Here is a 17652-nt window from a genome sequence, read left to right as displayed (position 1 = left end):
AATAGCAGGAGATGTTTAAAGAAACCTTCTGTGCTAAGAGAGAAAATGTTTTGTGGCAGAAGCAATTATGACTGTCATCTGGTTTGATCAGGGTTCATTTCACTTCTTTTTATCAACTTAATGGAGCTGTTTAAGTGAGAAGCTGTGCTTCTGGCAGGAGCCTGTCTAAAGGTGACAGGAGACTGTACCTGAAGGATAGTCAACTCGGTAACCCAGAGCTGCTCTCTGGCAGGCCCGCCGCCTTTCCCTAGCTGTGTGTGGAGGCTGGTGCCAGTAGGCTGACAGTTACGTGTCTAGCTAGGTGTGATGGGTCTGGGCATGTGACTCAATTTGATAGGCAGGAGAGCGCATAGTGCTCTGATAAGTGATAATCCATAATAAAATTGCATTATTTGCTATTACTAAGTTTTCCAGAGATGGTGAGTTGATTTACTGTTTTCAGCTTTGTGCTTTGGTAGAGAACAAGCGCGTGGTTGTGGTGATTATAGCTCTTCAGTTGAATCTGTTGGTACTAAAGATACCAGGCAACTATGAAAGATGTGTGAAGAAAACACAACTTTAAATGCAAGCTGAATTTCTTACCTTCTCTTGAGAAATCCCAGGGGTGTTTGAAGCTGTTCTACCCCCAGGTGGCTGGGTGCTCTTCCAGGACTGCGTGGACGACTGAGTCCTTCATACTAATAATTGAGTGCTCGCAAGGTTCTAGTTAAGGTCCAAATCAAAGGAGAAGGACCTGAAGAAAGTTATAACATGACTGGAGCAGTCAAGGTGATAATTTGCAAAGGCCATGTTGAAATGGTGGTGTTTGTGGTATGGTGCACAGGCTCTTGCTTTTATAACGTATTGCATGAGGATTCTGCGGGCAGATTGTGAGTGGAAGTGGTCATTAATGTGACACCCGGCTTGTCTAAAGAGCAAAGCCATTGTCCTCTTCTTGCATTTCATCTTCAGATGCATCATTTAGTAAACACAGTCATATGGATATCAACATATGGATTGTTTTCACACTTAAAGGGGTGAATAAAAGATGAATTACGTTCTTTTTTTAGGAGAATTACTGAAGTTTGGATTGCTACCTTGATACTGTAAACCTGCAATAAGTGGCAATGTCAAGGGTTCCCACCCCGCCTCCTCCTGGGGAGATGTCCGGTGGACCTGTGGCTGAAAGTTGGTGTTACACACAGGTAATTACATAAATTCCAATGGCTGTATTTTCTAGTTGTATTTAAAAAAAAAAAACAAAACCAAAACAACAAAAAAAACCTAAAATTATCGAGTTGTGCTGACAGTCTAATTAGTTCTCATAGTTAATGCTTGATATGTAAGTTAAATTTTATTGACATGTTCTACATCTTTTGTTCAGGTTAAAGTAGTAAAATTTTCCTACATGTGGACCATTAATAACTTCAGTTTTTGCCGAGAAGAGATGGGTGAAGTTTTAAAGAGTTCTACCTTTTCATCAGGGCCGAATGACAAAATGAAGTGGTAAGGGCTTTATTCTAGCAACTGCTTTGTTTTATGTAGTTTGTTGCTTTCTTCCCCCTCGCTCACAAGTTGTGAAGTTAAATTGCAAACAGATATTAAAACTCGGACATTTGTAAAAGTTTTACTATAGGTGTGGATTGGCTCTAAGTTCAAAGTTTCAACAACTCATAAGGAAAATGTTTGTTTCGGTCGCGTGTATCATTGTATCTTATAAAAACATTTCTGAGTTTATTCTGGGTGCGATTTAAAAATGTACAATTTCTGCATTTCTTTCAGGTGCCTGAGAGTGAATCCAAAGGGATTAGATGATGAAAGCAAAGACTACCTGTCATTATATTTGCTTTTAGTCAGTTGTCCAAAAAGTGAAGTCAGAGCAAAATTCAAATTTTCCTTGCTGAATGCTAAAAGAGAAGAAACGAAAGCAATGGGTAAGGGAACCTTAATGTGTCGTGAGTGGAGCTGTAAGCATGTCCCAAAGAAAATGAGTGGTGTAGTTTTTTTCAGTTGAGAACAGAATTTAACATTGGGATAAACTTCAAAATATCTTTTTTTAATGTCTTTCTAAAAACTTAATTAAAAATCTTGTTCACATTTCACACACTTCTGATCACTGAGCTCTATTAATTCTATCCTGAGCCGTTTGAATTACAGCACAGTACTAACTGCTGTCACTCCAGATTCTTGTCACTTAGCTTTCTACCAGATAATTCTTGCTTCCTCTTAGTAGAGACATATTTGCTTGTTTCTAGCTACAGTGGAAGTATTTGATTTCTGTAGTTAATTAGGATAGACATGCATGGCTGTTTTTTATTTCTGAGACGCTCCTTTACAATGTTTTGGTCTATTTCATCTGATTTTCGCTGTAATTAGTTTAAAAACGAGAGCCATGTACCAAAGGAATTAGAAGATTTTGAAATAATTGGTGATCTGATTTAATTGCCTTCTCAGCATGACAAATGTGTGGCTCTTAGTTTCAAACTTAAGCACAACCTCACTGGAAACACTTTTGGGGAAAGTTGGAATTTTCATGCAAATGTGTAATTTAATATTGGCCTGCACTGAGTTTGTCCTGTTGCCAGCCCAGTATATGAAGAATCTGTCTACTTCTCTTCCATCCTCCTAGTCCAGGGCTGAAGAGATCTTGCAGGGTTTGTTCTGTTGCAAGTTCTGAATTTCTTGGAAAAACACGTAGTTCTCTAGTACTCGTACCCAAAGTCCATGGTACTTTCTCCTTATGTAACTAGGCCCACCTGTAGCCCTTAAAGTAAATCCACAAAACTGAGTTTAAATCTGAAAATTAAATGGCTGGACTTTTTGGAAGGGAAGCAAATGTATCTGTTTCACTCTGTTTATCCTCTTCTACTTGGTTGCTTCAATCCCTTCAAGCCCCCTGGTTCTGGAGCTTGTATGAACAAAGCTATGCTTTTATACATTTGGTGGATCATGGCTTTTGGGTTGACACAGTCTTCCAGTCCAGCAATGGGTTGTTGTATGTAGGTAAATGAAATTGCAGTGTGTGCATCAAAAAACATTTTGAGATAATTGTAGAATCACGGGATTGTGGAGGTTGTAAGGGACCTCTGGAGGCTGTCTAGTCCAAACCCCCTGCTGAAAGCAGGGTCAGCTTGGGACCTGTCATACTTGGAATATCTCCAGGGACGGAGGCTTCACAACTTATCTGGGCAACCAGATGCTGCTGGTCCTCTTTTTGCCTTAGGGGTTCATTGCTGGTTCCCGTTCATTTGTTATCCACCGGAACCCCAATCACCAGTCACCTGTTTCTTCCTGATCAGCAGCTCTGTAGCAGGCACTGAGCCCATGTCTCATTGTGGCCTGCCCCAGACCCGTAAGCTCTCAGCTGGCTCATCAGCCATCGCAAGGCAGAGCTCTGCACCTTCCCTTCTCACACGAAGGGCAGCTCCCTTGCCTCACCTTCCTGGCCTGGTCTCCCTGAAGAGCTTGTACCCATCCACTGCAGCTCAGCAGTTGTGTAAGCTATCCCACCACATCTCTGTGAGGCCACGGAGATCGTACCCCTGTAACTGCACGCAGAACTCTTAGTTCCTCCTGTTTCTTCCCCATTCTGCCTGGGTGTGTTTACGGGCACTTCAGGGAGGCACTCAGTTGTGCTGATTTCCCAGAAAATCTGTGAGAGCTTTCTTTGTAATGCTGCCCTGAACGAGGGACATGCAACGTAGGATGGAAGGATTTTGAGAATCTGAAGGTTATTTGCCAAGTGCAACTTTAAAGGCTAAAAATCGCCAAGTGCTGAAACCCTCAGATCAGTTGAGTAGATGTGTCTTCAGTTTCTGCAACAGTCGCTGTCCTGTATTTGGCACTAGAGGAGTTATAAACATATTTTCATTTTGGGAAGGTACCAAAAGAAATCTTACTTCTTGGACTTCCCAGCCATTTACCATCTGCTTCTGGAGATGCTCTCTTTTTATTTATACAGTGTAATGATGCCTGCCTTTACATGTCCTGTGTAAATTGATAATTCATGCATAGGCTGCTGCTTCAAGTGATGCTGTGTATAAAATAGGTAATGAACTAACATTTTAACTTTAGGAAGAAGAAATATATTTATACTTAATGCTGCTTTATTTTTGTGGTTTCATATACTTAAATTGCTATTGATCACTTAATTCCAGAGAGTTAACACTGGTTCTCCCTGATAACAGTAAAATGTAAGTCTGCAGAATAAAAAATCTAGAGAAGAAATTTCTGAACTTTTTTTCTAAAATGTGATTTTCTGATTTGATTTTTTTATTCGGTTTCATAAAGTTTCTTGAGTTTTTGGCAAGCAGGTAAAGATGTGAAAACACAAATCCAGATGCCAAAAAAACATAAATAATATCTTTTTAAACAGGCAATTTTTCTTCCTTGGCATATAGATTTAAAGATGTGAACAGTGTTCTGTGTCTGTTCTGTCGCCCCCAAAGCCCACAGTGCACTTACTGAAGTGCACTTCCCTCTGCTGTTGTGCATGGGTAAGGGAAGTTTTTCTTTAAAGATGTGAGTGTGATAAAGTGACAGGGCTGGAGACAGCTCCTGTACTGTCAATTCCTGGGTTGTTCTTCATTGTTTTCAAAAAAATACAATCAAAACCTGTACGATATATTTTGCTTGATCTAGTTCTAGTGAAAAACTGTTGCAAATATAATTTTTCCAGCTATTGGCAATGAGGACAATGTATTATCCAGGTGTATTTTCTAACACATGCAGCATGTTACATGGTGGAGTCTGTTCCAGTGATGCTGCCACATTAACTAGTGTGGAGAAGTCTGAATTTTGTGATGTCTTTATTTTGGATGTTGTAGAAGAAATCATACTTTAACAGATTCTGTCATGAAAAACACTTTGTTTTATAAAAAATCTTGTGACTTAAACGTCTAAATTGCTCTCCAGAAGGCTCTCCATACAGCAAATGAAATGGCGACGTGTTTCTTGCCCAGCTTTTTTGGAATGAACGAAAAGTTCTGTCTTAAACTCTTCTTGAGATTCCCTCCCCCTCCCTCCTCTGGTCTTATTTCAGAACTATTCATGCTGTCTTCATTTTGAACCATCTTTCTAAATGTAATTCAGAATATGGTTTATTCGACATATTCTCAAAGCCATTCCCCAAAAACCTCTTTTCTGTGTTTTTAGTTAAAAGTATCTGGTGCTCTTTCCTGTGCTCCAGCTTGTGGAGCAAGTGGCCACCTTACAGTGTCATGTAAAATAAGTAATCTTACCGAATTACATGGATTTGCTCTAATATGACCTTGGGAACCCTTTTGTGGGCTGTGAACATTAGAACTGGATAAAAGGGATTGTCTGGTCATAGCAAATCTAATGAATTAAAAATTCTCTTCACTATGGCTAAAAGGTAAATACAATCAACATCTTTTATGAGCAGAAAAATAGTTTGCTACTTGAAAGATTTTATTTCTGTTTTGCTTTTTTAAATGCTTTTACTGTGTTTCAAAATAATTTCCACCTGTGAAACCAGATTTTCCATTTCAGGAAGAAGTCAAAACAGATTGTTATGACAACTGGCGGAGTGTTGTCAGAATGCACTTGTGGTGACAAACTCATTGTAGTGGCACTTCCCTGTGAACAGTTTCTGTTTTGACACACTGGCAATCTTAAACATTAACTGAAAAACTCCTCTGTTGCTGGTTGGTGCCTAAGATAACATCTCAGGAGGTGGTACGGTTTGAATTGCAAATTGCGCTCTACTATCAAGCGTTTTCTAAAATAACACTACAAAGTTTAAAAACATTTTAATCAGCTGTGGGTTTTCTAAAGTAACGTGATCCAAGTGTTCTAAATGGATTCATTTTTTGATTAACACATAATATAGAATTGAGGTGTTGTTATCTGTTAATATTTTTATTTAACTTGCTTTATTTGTACATAACTGTTTTTTATCAGAAAGCCAAAGAGCATATCGATTTGTGCAAGGCAAGGACTGGGGGTTTAAGAAATTTATCCGAAGAGATTTTTTACTAGATGAAGCTAATGGTCTTCTACCAGATGACAAGCTTACATTATTCTGTGAGGTGGGTATAGGTTTTTAAAGCGGTAAACTTCTACATAAAATGTTTTCTGCTCTAATAAATAGTGTTTTATGATGATTTTAAATGGTAATAAGCTATAAAAGTTGTCTTCTGTAAACTGTAAATATGGTAAAATACATGTTTACTTGCTCTGTCTGCATAGTATTTTGTTTTCTTTTTTGATATTTGTATACTGAAGAGTAGAGTAAGTCTGAATTGATCACTTGTAACTGTTGGTCTTCTCCCTTAGAGCTGACTGTAGAGTTGTTTATGCAATAGGTGGCTGATGCGTGCCATCCATAGTACTGTTTTACTGAGGTCACTTTTATTTAAAGAAGTTGTATGGATTAGAGGATTGTTTTTCACTGGATAAGCAAAAGGAAGGATCTACGTGCTGGTTTGTGTTATTAAAAAAACCCAAACCTGTCAGAGTCTCTGTTCCTGTAAGATCATAACTGATGGCTTTAACCAATGGACACGTCTTTCCAGGAAATGAGACACTTTATACTAGCGGTTACATTCTGTTTTCCCAACCAATGCCACTGTCCTGTAGCAGGACGGCTATAATATCAGTGATGGTGGTAACCTAAATTGTCATATTAAAATTCAGTAAAACGCTCACTCGGTGTTAAAAATGGAAACTAGAGAAAGTTGCAATGTCAGTGCAGTGAAAGTTAAATCTACGTTGGCTGGTTATCATTGCTGCTCTAAAGTGATTAGTGACTTAGGAGGATGATAGATGCTCTAACTGCTAGTAAGTTTGCTTTGATCTGTGTATTTACAGGAAATGTGTAAAATTGTCTTGGCAAGATTACAATTTAATTATATACCATTATGCTGCGTAGGAAGAATAATTGAAATGTGGCCCCTGAGACTAGATATTGCAAATATAGTGCATCTTATTTTCCCTTAGACAAGTTAAATTAGCCACATCATAAATTTGTTATGAATACAATTATTTGGGTGATAAAAGCAGATGTAACGCGTGTTCTACAGTTCTGTAAAGATACTTGAGTATTCTCTCATTTTAAGTTTTCTTTGTAATGAATACTTTATAAATGAACAGCTCTTAAAAATAGCCTTTGGTTTTGGAACTAGGTCACTAATTCTAGAAGTAAAGTTTGTTTAAAAATAAATTGAACAAACACTGAATTTTCCAGAGAGAAATAATGTTAATTAAATTTTAATGCTAAAATTTAACTGATGTTTTAATGTGAGTGGCTTTTGTGAAGTGTTTGACCTACTCTGATTATAAAGGCTGAAGCAAGTACAATGTTTAGGTGTGCACAATGAGCATATCGAAATAAATTCTGTCTTGTTTCAGGCTGAAGAAAAAAATTGGAAATCCAAATAAATTTAAAGTTTGTTTCTTTGATGTGTTCTTCCAGCTCTTCAGCTGTCCTTAGGAATAATAGGTGTTGTTCAAAGGACCTGTTTCTATAGACAAGTTTGAAGTTTTTGTCCTTTTAAAACTTAAGTTCTAATTCCTGTTCTTGCCTTCCTACTTGTATCCTAGTTGGAAGATCGATTTACCACTGCTTCAAACTATATTGTACTTGGCTTGATAGAACTTAACCAGATACAGCAGGTATTTAGAAAAGTACTTTTTTATTTATTGAGTACCAGCAGTGCTGGTCGGCTCATCTTTTCTCCCTGTTGAGTTGCAGAGGATTATTTGGCCTTTCTTGGCAGCAAAGGTATCTTTCTGCGTTGCCAGGTGTTCTCAAGATCAGTTGGATATCTCCTTGGATTGGAAGTTGAAGGGTTGTTGGGTTAAATACTTTGCAAAGTCCGGTGTTGTACCCAACAAGCAACTTACTGATTAAATACAACTTCGTAATTTTATTTTTTTAAGCAAACTGATCTCTGTTTCACTGAGGTCTCACTTTCCATGTAATCTGAAATTGCTGCAGCCTTGCAAGTATTTTCATTTGCTAATAGGGATTCTCTGCAGGAATATTTTTCCTGTGAGTGTTTCCACAGCTTAGCTTGAGAGTAGTCTGGAGCATCATCTATGCTATTAGACCTCCACAGATTCAGAACCAAGGAAATGATACGCATTCACTGTCATCACATGCAGAACTTGTTCAATTCCTTGTTTATCCATTTTTATCTACCCTGTGAATGAGAGAATGCACTGCGAACTGAGCTGCGCCCCTGAAGCGTGTGTGCTGCGCAAAAGCTGTGTGTCCGATAGCTTTCTGAGAAGTGAAGTAGATCAGACGCTCTGGAGTACCTGGGAACCCTGACTAGGTTGCTACTATTGAAGAGATTGTTTGCTATCAGTTCCAACATGGTCTTATCATCTTGAGTTTAGGATAAGGAGGACTGTAAGGATACCACCTGGACAAGCGAGATCAAGAGTATCAGTCCCCTCTAAGTGTTTGTATTTGGACTCTGAAAAGCTGTTACTGTGTATAGACAATACATGCCAGGCCTCTCGGGTGGAGGAGACTTGAAGTCAAGTTTTTCCTGGGTTATATCTTAAAAGGGTGGCTCATAGAAAATTGATGTGTTGCATATCATTCTGAAATAAAAGCTTTGAAGATCACAGATCAGTTTAAGTACGCACAGAGAATGGGTAGATGACATTCCTAGGCAATCTCTGTTGCTGGCGAGGACGCTGTGTGGACAGCTCGGATCCTGACCTTTGAGTCAAGGTTCTGGAGAAGCAGAACTCTCCTTTGCAAGAGATGAGTAGCTTTGCTGAGCTAAAATTCCATCTGTGTGTATGTATATCTCCTGACATCACTCTGCGTGTATGAGCTGAGGTAGAGCGCACAGCAGCTCGGTGGATTTTTTCAGTGTTGTAGATGTGTGGTCTTACTGTGAAAGTGAAATTCAGCAGCGCTTTGGGCTGATTTTTTTTTTTTTCCTTTAAAAGGTGGAAGAATGTAAAGGAATTTCTTAGAATCGCAAGGGGATATGGGATGAAACAGGGAATTAGGCAATGATTCAAATCCCCAAGCTGCTGTTTTAATTGGATCATCCTCCTCTTCTGATCTGGAGTTTGGTTTGCAGTGCTCCGACTTTCTGTGAAGCTTAGCTGTGCTATTTTTGCTTTGTGTCAGATTTATTCCAGATGCTGTGCCTCTGGAAATCAAACAAGCACTGATCTTAACAGTATCAGTGTTTTCTGTTCACATATAATCCTGATATTCTGTATTTGGGAGATGCAGTGAACAAGACCTCATAGAATGGCTCTTCGTTCTGTAGGTTTTATTCTCTCAGACAACAGAACTAAAACCTGCTGAGCCTTTCTTTTTTCCCAACATACTGGTTAAAAGGCCTTAGTATGTAAAGATACGTCAGAAGAAGCAAGAAAGAATGCTGCTGCCCTGTTTACTACTTAGATGAAAGACTTGAATTTGGGGAATAATGGCAATATATTCACTTCAGGTGCCCATATTTCAGTTTTCTTCACTAGTTCTATAAAAAAATTACATCATGTGAGCATGCATTTCGTTACTGAAGTTACCTACTATGTCTTGTAGTTCATTGACTTCTATTTCTAAAGTAACGGCTTTTAATCTTGTTTGGAAGACAATCGCTCATGCTTCCTGCCTCAGGTGGACACAGTAAAATGAAATAATGAAGGAGCTGTGGTTTAGGAACTTAGTTTGTTATATCACATTGCAGGTTAAGTATGAACTCGCTGTAATTAAAATTAGGTATATCGTATATTCAAAACTTCTGTGTATTACACTTAATGAAACTTTTCTGTGACCTTGTCATCTGATGATCTGTTGAGAATTTTATATTAAATATATTTTACTCAAATGCGTGAAGATTGGTGAACTGTTAATTTCTCTCTGGAATAGCGTTAACTTTTATTTTTGGATCCCACTGGTACCCCAAGAACCGTATCTGTCCTTAACGTATGTACTTTGGCATTTCTATCAGGTGGCATGTGCTATTGTGCTCTTTCTTGTTTTGGTTGGATAAATATACAATATTAGAATCTGTATTTGTTTTCTGTTCCTTAAAAAAGGCATTAGGTTATGGTTCTGGCCTAATGCCACAAACAGCCCTGTTTTTGCTTTGCAATTGCTGAACTTCTAGCAATAGATACTGTAATTTAATTGTTATTGGCATTCAGTTATGAAGGAGTTGTCTTGCTGTGATTTTCTGTTAGGTAAGCGTGGTCCAAGACTCAGTAAATATATCAGGACAGTCTAATACAAACACTTTGAAGGTACCTGAATGTCGACTAGCAGAAGATTTAGGGAATCTCTGGGAAACAACAAGATTTACAGATTGCAGTTTTTATGTAGGAGGACAAGAATTCAAAGCTCATAAATCTGTCCTTGCAGGTACTTTCTACTTTTGTATTGCTATTACTGAGTAATTAAAATTGCTAAAAGTGTAAAATTTGATTATATTTAATATTTGCATCTCTTGCTACAGCACGATCTCCAGTTTTTAATGCAATGTTTGAACATGAAATGGAGGAAAGCAAAAAGGTAAGCCTTACTGAAAACTTCACGTGGGAATATTTGTACATTTGGAAAAGGGGAAGTTGAAAACCTGAACTGAGGAAGGTAAGTACTGCATGATGGTGCATGAGTGGCGGAGGTGCTGCTCTCCTGGTGAGTTCTGCTGGGGTTTCTTTGCGCAGAAAGAGCGGACAGGGCTGCCAGTGGAGAGGTTCTGGAGGATTTGTTCTTTCAAGCAATTGTCTGCCCTAGATTGCTTGTTTTTTTTAACATTAGCTGCTGATGTAATTGACCTAGTCATCTCTGCCCCTGTGTGCTTTAGCTTACACCTTGGTGTAAGCCGATTGACTTGACTAAGAGTTCGCTGTAGTGTGTAAAAGCATTTCATATGGTAGCTAGGACAGCCACAACAGGTGAGCTCTGAGTCAGGTTAATCCCTGAGGCAGTGAGGCGCTCCTTTTCATTCCCAGTTTCTGCAGGCATTTGACCTGCCAAGTGTTTTGGTGGATGGTTACTTAGTCAGCACACAGAGCTGCTTCTGCTTTTATGCATCTGGTGTCTCTCACAGCGAGGAGTTGCTTGTGTCTTTCATGAAGGAGAATCTCTAAAATGGATTGGTTGTAGGCAGAATCCATGAAAAGGCCAGAAACGATCAGCTCGCTAAAGGACTGTAGTAGATGATCATCTCTTAGTCTTGGAGGCTGCAAGGCTGCCACTCGTGCACAAATGCATGAGGTGACTATGGTGCGGTAGCACTGTGGAGAGTCATGAATGTGGCATTTTTCTTGCCTGCGCTTCTCCAGTCTGGAAACTTTCACAGGGAGAACTGGAATATTTGAAACACTTTATTAGTATTTCTGAAATCCGGGACATGCCCCAGCTTCACTAATGTTCCATACTGGGGGCCTTCATCTTCATGAGAGCAGTAAATCTCCGTTGCAGCCCTAATCCTAAATACTGCCTGCAGTTCAGTGGATAGGAAACCAGAACGTGCACATCTTGTGCTCACAGCCTGTGATTTCTGCGCTCCATTCAGAAGTATGGTGCTAGATCCTACATCTTTGACATAATTTCCTACTTTGGTGGCTCACAGGGACTACTGTTAGAGGGTGGGATCAGGCCTGCAGTACTACAGTGTTACTAGGACGATCTTCAGCTACGCGATGTCAGTTAGATGTGACACTTTGCTTGCTTCGTGGATTCTGAGACCAAAACATAGGCTGTGTTTAAAGTTGAGCTGAAAGTGGCCCACTTTGTTCTCTCTGCTGCTTTGACTTCTGATGATACAAGCATGTCGTTCTTGGGTTAGAAACTCAGCAGCACTTTTAAATATTCCTGAAACTCTGCTTTGATTTTGATGTACAGCCTGTCCAAGAGTTAGACCTTTTGAGGAAAAAAAAGTTGCAATTACTTCTTATTGCTGAAGCTTTTCCAGCTGATTTCTACCTGACTTTAAGAACTATTCATTTTGATTTACTTTCTGCTTGATATTGTTGAATGTTAACTTAAATTGGTAAGGATTTCATATGATGGATGGCAAATGAAAACTTGTAGCATGTCTGCAGATGATATTTGATATAGATAATATTTGATATGTTCACTTTAAAGTTGTAGCTAAATTCCAGAGGTTTTTGTTGATTCTTCTTCTTTACCAGAATCGTGTAGAAATAAATGATGTAGACCCTGAAGTTTTTAAAGAAATGATGAGATTCATTTACACAGGAAAAGCGCCAAACCTTGAAAAAATGGCCGACAATTTGTTGGCGGCTGCAGACAAAGTAAGTAACTGACTTTTTAGTTCTCAAACCTGATGTTTGCTTGGGGAATGTCCTTCTAAAAAAAAAATATATCTTTTTTCAGATTGATACATATTTTGATTTTTTTAAATGTGAGAAACAGATCTCATCAGAAATGGAGAAAGATGGGAAAGGACAGACTTTATTTTAGCAGTAGAAGGTTGATAAATCTTTCTTGACCAGAAATGTTTCAGATATTAATTATATTTACCATCAAAATTTTTATAGAAACTGGGAGCCATTAATATGATTTGGAAAATCAGCTTGAATGAGGTGTATCCTAGATCAGATCTTTATTTTCCTGAAGAGGATTTATACAAGTGTTTGAATTAACTGTGCTCCCTGAAGTACTGCTACTTTGGAACATTCATCTTCTTGTCTTCCCTACAAATTTCATAGTTCTAATCTTTCATCTCTTCTGTATTGGGATCTTGTTTACTCTCTAAATTGTCACTCTGTGAAATACTTTTTTTTACTCTGGCTCTTTGAGATGAGGGGACTTGCAGCAGCGCAGCAATTAAGGCGAGAATATTCCCCTTTATATCATAATTTGCAGTTTTCTAACTTTTAAAAAACTTGACCTTGTTTTTTCTTCACAGCTTTACAGCTTGAGATTTTAGTTAGCTGTCCTCAGAGGGGACACAGTTGTCTTTCCCTGAGGACTCATAAGTAGTTTAGAATCCAGAAGATACTCACTTCAGTGTGTGTAGACTGAAAAAGTCTCGCTCTCACCTGAGAGAATGGCAGTTTCATAAACTGCCTTTGCAGTTTCTGCAGCGGTTGTGCATTCACCTCCGTAAAACGTCAGTGGTGAAAGCTGCCTGTTCTCATAACTAAACCTAATAGAAGTCATTTTAGATAACATAAGTCATCCCAGTAGTTAATTTCAATAAACAATTTTTTTTCTTTTCTGGGCACTTAATGTGTTGTGTTTTTTCAAGATCTCTTGACCTGGCACTGTCCTGGCTTTGGGGACTTGCCACTCTTACTCTTTTCCTCTCCTCGTCAGTGTCTCATCTTTCAAAACTGATGGTGTTTTGTTAAGGTTCACTACACTCAGGCAGGTGCAGTGGTTATTTTGTGAATGCTGGCCTTTATTTAGGGCTTAACTGATAAATGTAGAGAGTATTATGAGGTTCAGGCATATGATTGCAGTACCGGGAAATAAAAATGGTGAGCTAGGAGGTCCCTCTGTCTTTTTCCAACAGTTAAAAACTGCTGGAAACTTCCTGCTATTCCTTCTGAATGTGAAGTAATCATCTAAAAATGAGTGTTCTGCATATTACCAAAGACATTAATTACACTGCTGTATTACCTTGTAGGTACTGATCTGTTATAATTGATACTTATTTACTCTAAATAGAGGTATCCTGAGGAGTACTAGAGTATTAAAATGGAACAAAAAATGCATGGGTCTAGAAACAGAGATGTTAGCACAATAATTTGACTTTTCCTAAGTAGCATTTCTTTGTTGCCTAGAACAGTTGCTTATACGAGTGTATGAGTGGCAGCTTGAACATATGCCACTTAGGTGTCTAATTTTTTTCAGACTTGAAAACTGTATCTGAAGAGTGCTAAACTAAATGGGGTGGGCAAGATCTCAGTAAAAATATATACAGCTGAACCAAACTTGTTTGGACTATGCCATGCTTCAGAAAAGCAGCACAGTTTATTCGTGCAAAATATAATACAGCAATGCAATTATTTTTCATCAGTTTTCTGGCAGACTCTGTCAAAGGTATGGAAGAAATTAAGAATTCGGAGATGGGAATGGGCTAAATTCGTAACAAGCTGGTTGCAGACAGACTCATGTATATTCCCATGGACAGTTTCATGAAACTCCCCATTGTATAATTTGTTGCCCCTCGCTTTGAGATGTAAACCTGTGTAATGACAATTTTGATAAAGAGCCCGTGTCTCTTCCTTGCTCTTCCTCCTTTACCAAACTGAAGGAAAATAGAAACTTCTTAATGAGTAATTCTTGTTGTTTCACTAAAAGTTCTGCAGTAAAGCGTTTGATCAGTTTGTGTCAGACCTAATGCGTGTCTTGCCATTTGAGGACTCTTCAGTGCAGCATATTGAATTTTGAGTTACCTGTTTGGCAGTGGTTTGATGTTAATCTTGGGAGGCACCAAGCATTTTCATGACTGGAACTATCTTAAAAACTGTAGTGATAACGGTAGAAAGAATGAGTTTGAAGAATGATTAGTGTAGTTTTTTCTCTTATCAGTATGCACTGGAACGGCTGAAGGTCATGTGTGAGGAAGCACTCTGTAGTAACCTCTCGGTAGAAAATGTTGCTGACATTCTTATCCTCGCAGATTTGCACAGCGCTGAACAGTTAAAAGCACAAGCAATAGACTTTATTAACAGGCAAGTAATATTTACGAGACTCTAAATATATTTGTATTTATGCTCTGTGTACCTTTGCAATATTAGCACGGTTCTATCTTACAGGTGCAGTGTTCTTAGACAACTTGGGTGTAAAGATGGGAAAAACTGGAATAGCAAGTAAGTTTCCCTGCGTCACGCTGTTCTGTACAAACACTAAGTAGACTGCTGAGCTTAGAGCTGTTGCTTCATTTCCACACTACTGAGGCCAGTCCCTGACTGTAAGTAAAGTAGGATTCCGCAGATGCTACCCCAGTTGTTATTGTGACTTCCCCTTTAAACTGCCCTCCAGTGTAAGATCGTAACTATAGCTGGTTTTTTTTGTTCCTCTCCCAGGGGCAAATCAGTGCTGAGAGATGGTGGTAGCAGCCTTTATAAAGTAAACCACTCTCTTAACTAACCACGTCTGTGCCTGGAGGAGTGACAACCCCAGTGTGGTTTTAAGACTTGCTCAGTTCAATCTGAGCCTGCAGTATCTCCAAAGAAAGGAGGGCACTTGCTTTTTTTGCCTGCGGCGACATGTTTGTGCACCTTCCCACATGCCAGTACTAGTACTCTTGAGGGCACGCAACTAGTCAGTCAGGTTCCTCTGATCTGGCTGACTTAAAGTGCTTGTGCCTACACTGGAATTTGGTTGAGAATATGTGGCTCAGATTGTAGGACTAATTGTGGCGTATGTTTAGAACAGCTAAGCGAATCATGGAGTAGAAGAGACAGCCAGCTTCAGAATAGCCAGTGGTAGGCTGAAACAGTAAAAGGAGAGCAGAGCACTTATTTCTGAGCATCAGCATCTCCAGGGATGTTAAAAGCCATCTTGTACCAGTTACTTTAAAATTAGTGTTTCTCCCTTAAAAAAAGTCTTCCCAGGCCTAATGATGGAGCATGATGTGGACAAGGGAGAGGTTGGTAGGAGGTAAACAGTAAAACACCAATAGAGAAACTAATAAAGGTAAGTCAGAGTAGATAACAAAGGAAACTAGTTAATGTGTTCCTTCCCATGTGATTTGGAACTTAGCGACCTGACTTCTGTCTTGGATAATGGCCAGTAAAGGTGCTGGTCATCTTTGCTTCAGCTAAAGCATCTGCAGTAAATGGAGGAAATAATGAGAGATGGTGTGGCTGGACTGACTGGGCACCAGGGAGTCTGAACTCTGGGATTGTTTCTGAGGGCACTTACCTTTACTGACTTGCAGTGGAAGATGAAAGGTTTGCATTGGAAATCCACAAAGGGCTTTTTAGAGATTGTACAGTCTAGAGGTCAGCCGCTAACTTTGCTTGACAGTGTTCCTGAAACGATATGAAAGGCTTTTGAAAATGCAGGGCAGTGGAAACTTGGGATTGATGCACAAGCTGTTGGTACCAAATAAGGGGTAATTACAAAATTACCCTGTGACAATGTGGCATGTATCCCAACCACTGTAATATTCTTCCTGTGCAGAGTGAATTTTATGCTTTTGCACAAAACCAAGTAAATGTATACATTAAGTAAATACGTAGTTTTTAATCTTCTGGAATGTCAATGTGATACTTGCTGATCTGTTGGTGTTAGTTAAAAATCCACAGTGGCCGTTGAAATCCATCCTGAATGTAGTCCATGATCTTATACTGAAGAAAGAATGGATATTTGCAGGTGTGCTCTACCGAAACTGCAAGTTGGAGGGTTCTGCAGTCAGCCAGCCAATCTGTCTTCATGGCTTTTGCTAGTACATGAACGACACCGTTTTGCTGTAGTTTCAGCTGATTCATCTTGTTGTCATTCTCTCTCCCCAAACTGAGCATGCCCTTCTGTGTAATGAGATTATAATGCCTGCCCTTCCTTTTTGTCTCTGCAAGAGACCTCGTTTGCTTCTAGTTTTGCTCTTTGTTTTCCTGAGCATTCCAAGGCGATTATCTTTACACGTTGTCCAGTATTGGACACAGTTCTCTAGCTGAGGTCTTGCTCGTGCTGAGTAGAGCAGAAAAAGTAGCCTATGTCCTATGTGTGATGAGGTTAATGTACCCAAATAGCAATTTGCCGCTGCTTTCCTTACGGGCAGTCAGTGTCTCGTCTCATAATGCTCAGCTGCAGTCGTTCTGCCTTGCCTGCCCTTCTCCACTGTGCATTTCGTGCATTTGGTTTGTAAAATTGTGTGACTGTTCTTAATGCTTCTGTTTTCAGCCAAGCAACAGACATAATGGAAACAGCAGGCTGGAAGTCCATGATCCACTCCCACCCTCACTTAGTAGCCGAGGCCTTTCGCGCACTGGCGTCTGCGCAGTGTCCACAGTTTGGCATTCCACGCAAACGGCTAAAACAGTCCTGAAATCTTCCATGAACTTTAGAGAAATTGAATTGACTCTGCTCCTCCATGTCCAGAGGTGTTTTCACAAACCATAACAAGAGTTTTTGTTATCCTTGTCCACAGAACAGAAGCTGAAAAAGCCTATTGTTTGCTTTTCAGATGGATAATTTATGGTTTAATCCTCAGCTTTAAATTAGACTGATTACTCTAATTCACTGAAAGGCCTTAAATTATCTTCAATGACTCTCTAGTCCATATAGTCTAATGTATCTTGATTTTTTTATTATTATTTTTTAATGTGCCTTGTCTTTTTGACTAGGCTCTGCAGGATTGCACTAGCTCCATAATGCAGTAAAGTTGATAACTGAAGATGAATTTTTGAAAGGGATCTTCCATTATTTTCAGAAGAAAAAAAGAAAAGATTATAGTTTGGTCCTGTGCTAACTGGAAGGTTTTAACTAGCCTCTCGTTAAAAGCGCTTGAACCAGAGGCACGTAACGTACCCTAGGCAAGTGCTCAGTACAGGGAGAGCCTGTTTACCTTCAGTAAATGCCTACAGGCTATTTATGGCAATATACTGCTTTGAACATAATTTATTTTTCCTTGTGGGGGCAAATATGCAATGGTTTGGCCCAAAAATGTATTTTCATTACAGTTTGTAATGCTTATTGTGTGTGTGTCAAAGCTGTCCAAACGGTAAAAAGAAACGCAGACTAAACCT

The 17652-nt window shown here is 39.2% G+C and overlaps 1 protein-coding gene across 3 annotated transcripts; it reads left to right on the top strand.

Annotated features, from left to right (window-relative positions):
- The first annotated feature begins 1048 nt into the window (after nt 1–1048).
- SPOPL (speckle-type POZ protein-like) lies at nt 1049–17652 on the top strand. Of its 3 annotated transcripts, XR_727818.1 has the most exons (11): nt 1049–1184; nt 1364–1485; nt 1762–1913; nt 5902–6029; nt 10162–10339; nt 10434–10489; nt 12118–12240; nt 14489–14631; nt 14716–14769; nt 16808–17363; nt 17408–17635. XR_727818.1 is itself a non-coding variant. In XM_010139633.1 (10 exons), the coding sequence occupies exons 1-10, from the start codon at nt 1107–1109 to the stop codon at nt 16950–16952; spliced, it is 1179 nt and encodes a 392-aa protein (XP_010137935.1). In that variant the 5' UTR covers nt 1049–1106; the 3' UTR covers nt 16953–17482. The 3 variants fall into 3 exon arrangements, 2 of the variants coding, with proteins under 2 accessions (XP_010137935.1, XP_010137936.1); XM_010139633.1 differs by having other exon boundaries at nt 16808–17482; XM_010139634.1 differs by lacking the exon at nt 14716–14769 and having other exon boundaries at nt 16808–17652.

The sequence above is a fragment of the Buceros rhinoceros genome, unplaced genomic scaffold (genome assembly GCF_000710305.1).
Source record: "Buceros rhinoceros silvestris isolate BGI_N320 unplaced genomic scaffold, ASM71030v1 scaffold3037, whole genome shotgun sequence".
Classification (NCBI taxonomy): domain Eukaryota; kingdom Metazoa; phylum Chordata; class Aves; order Bucerotiformes; family Bucerotidae; genus Buceros; species Buceros rhinoceros.
Note: the sequence above shows the minus strand (reverse complement) of the source record. Positions and strands in the feature narration are given on the sequence as shown.

Excerpts from the sequence above, each read along its gene's own strand:
- SPOPL (XM_010139633.1), top strand. The coding sequence starts at position 1,107 with ATGTCAAGGGTTCCCACCCCGCCTCCTCCTGGGGAGATGTCCGGTGGA. Across the intron at positions 1,486-1,761 it reads CCGAATGACAAAATGAAGTG|GTGCCTGAGAGTGAATCCAA; the intron begins GTAAGGGCTTTA and ends CATTTCTTTCAG. Across the intron at positions 14,770-16,807 it reads GGGAAAAACTGGAATAGCAA|CCAAGCAACAGACATAATGG; the intron begins GTAAGTTTCCCT and ends TTCTGTTTTCAG.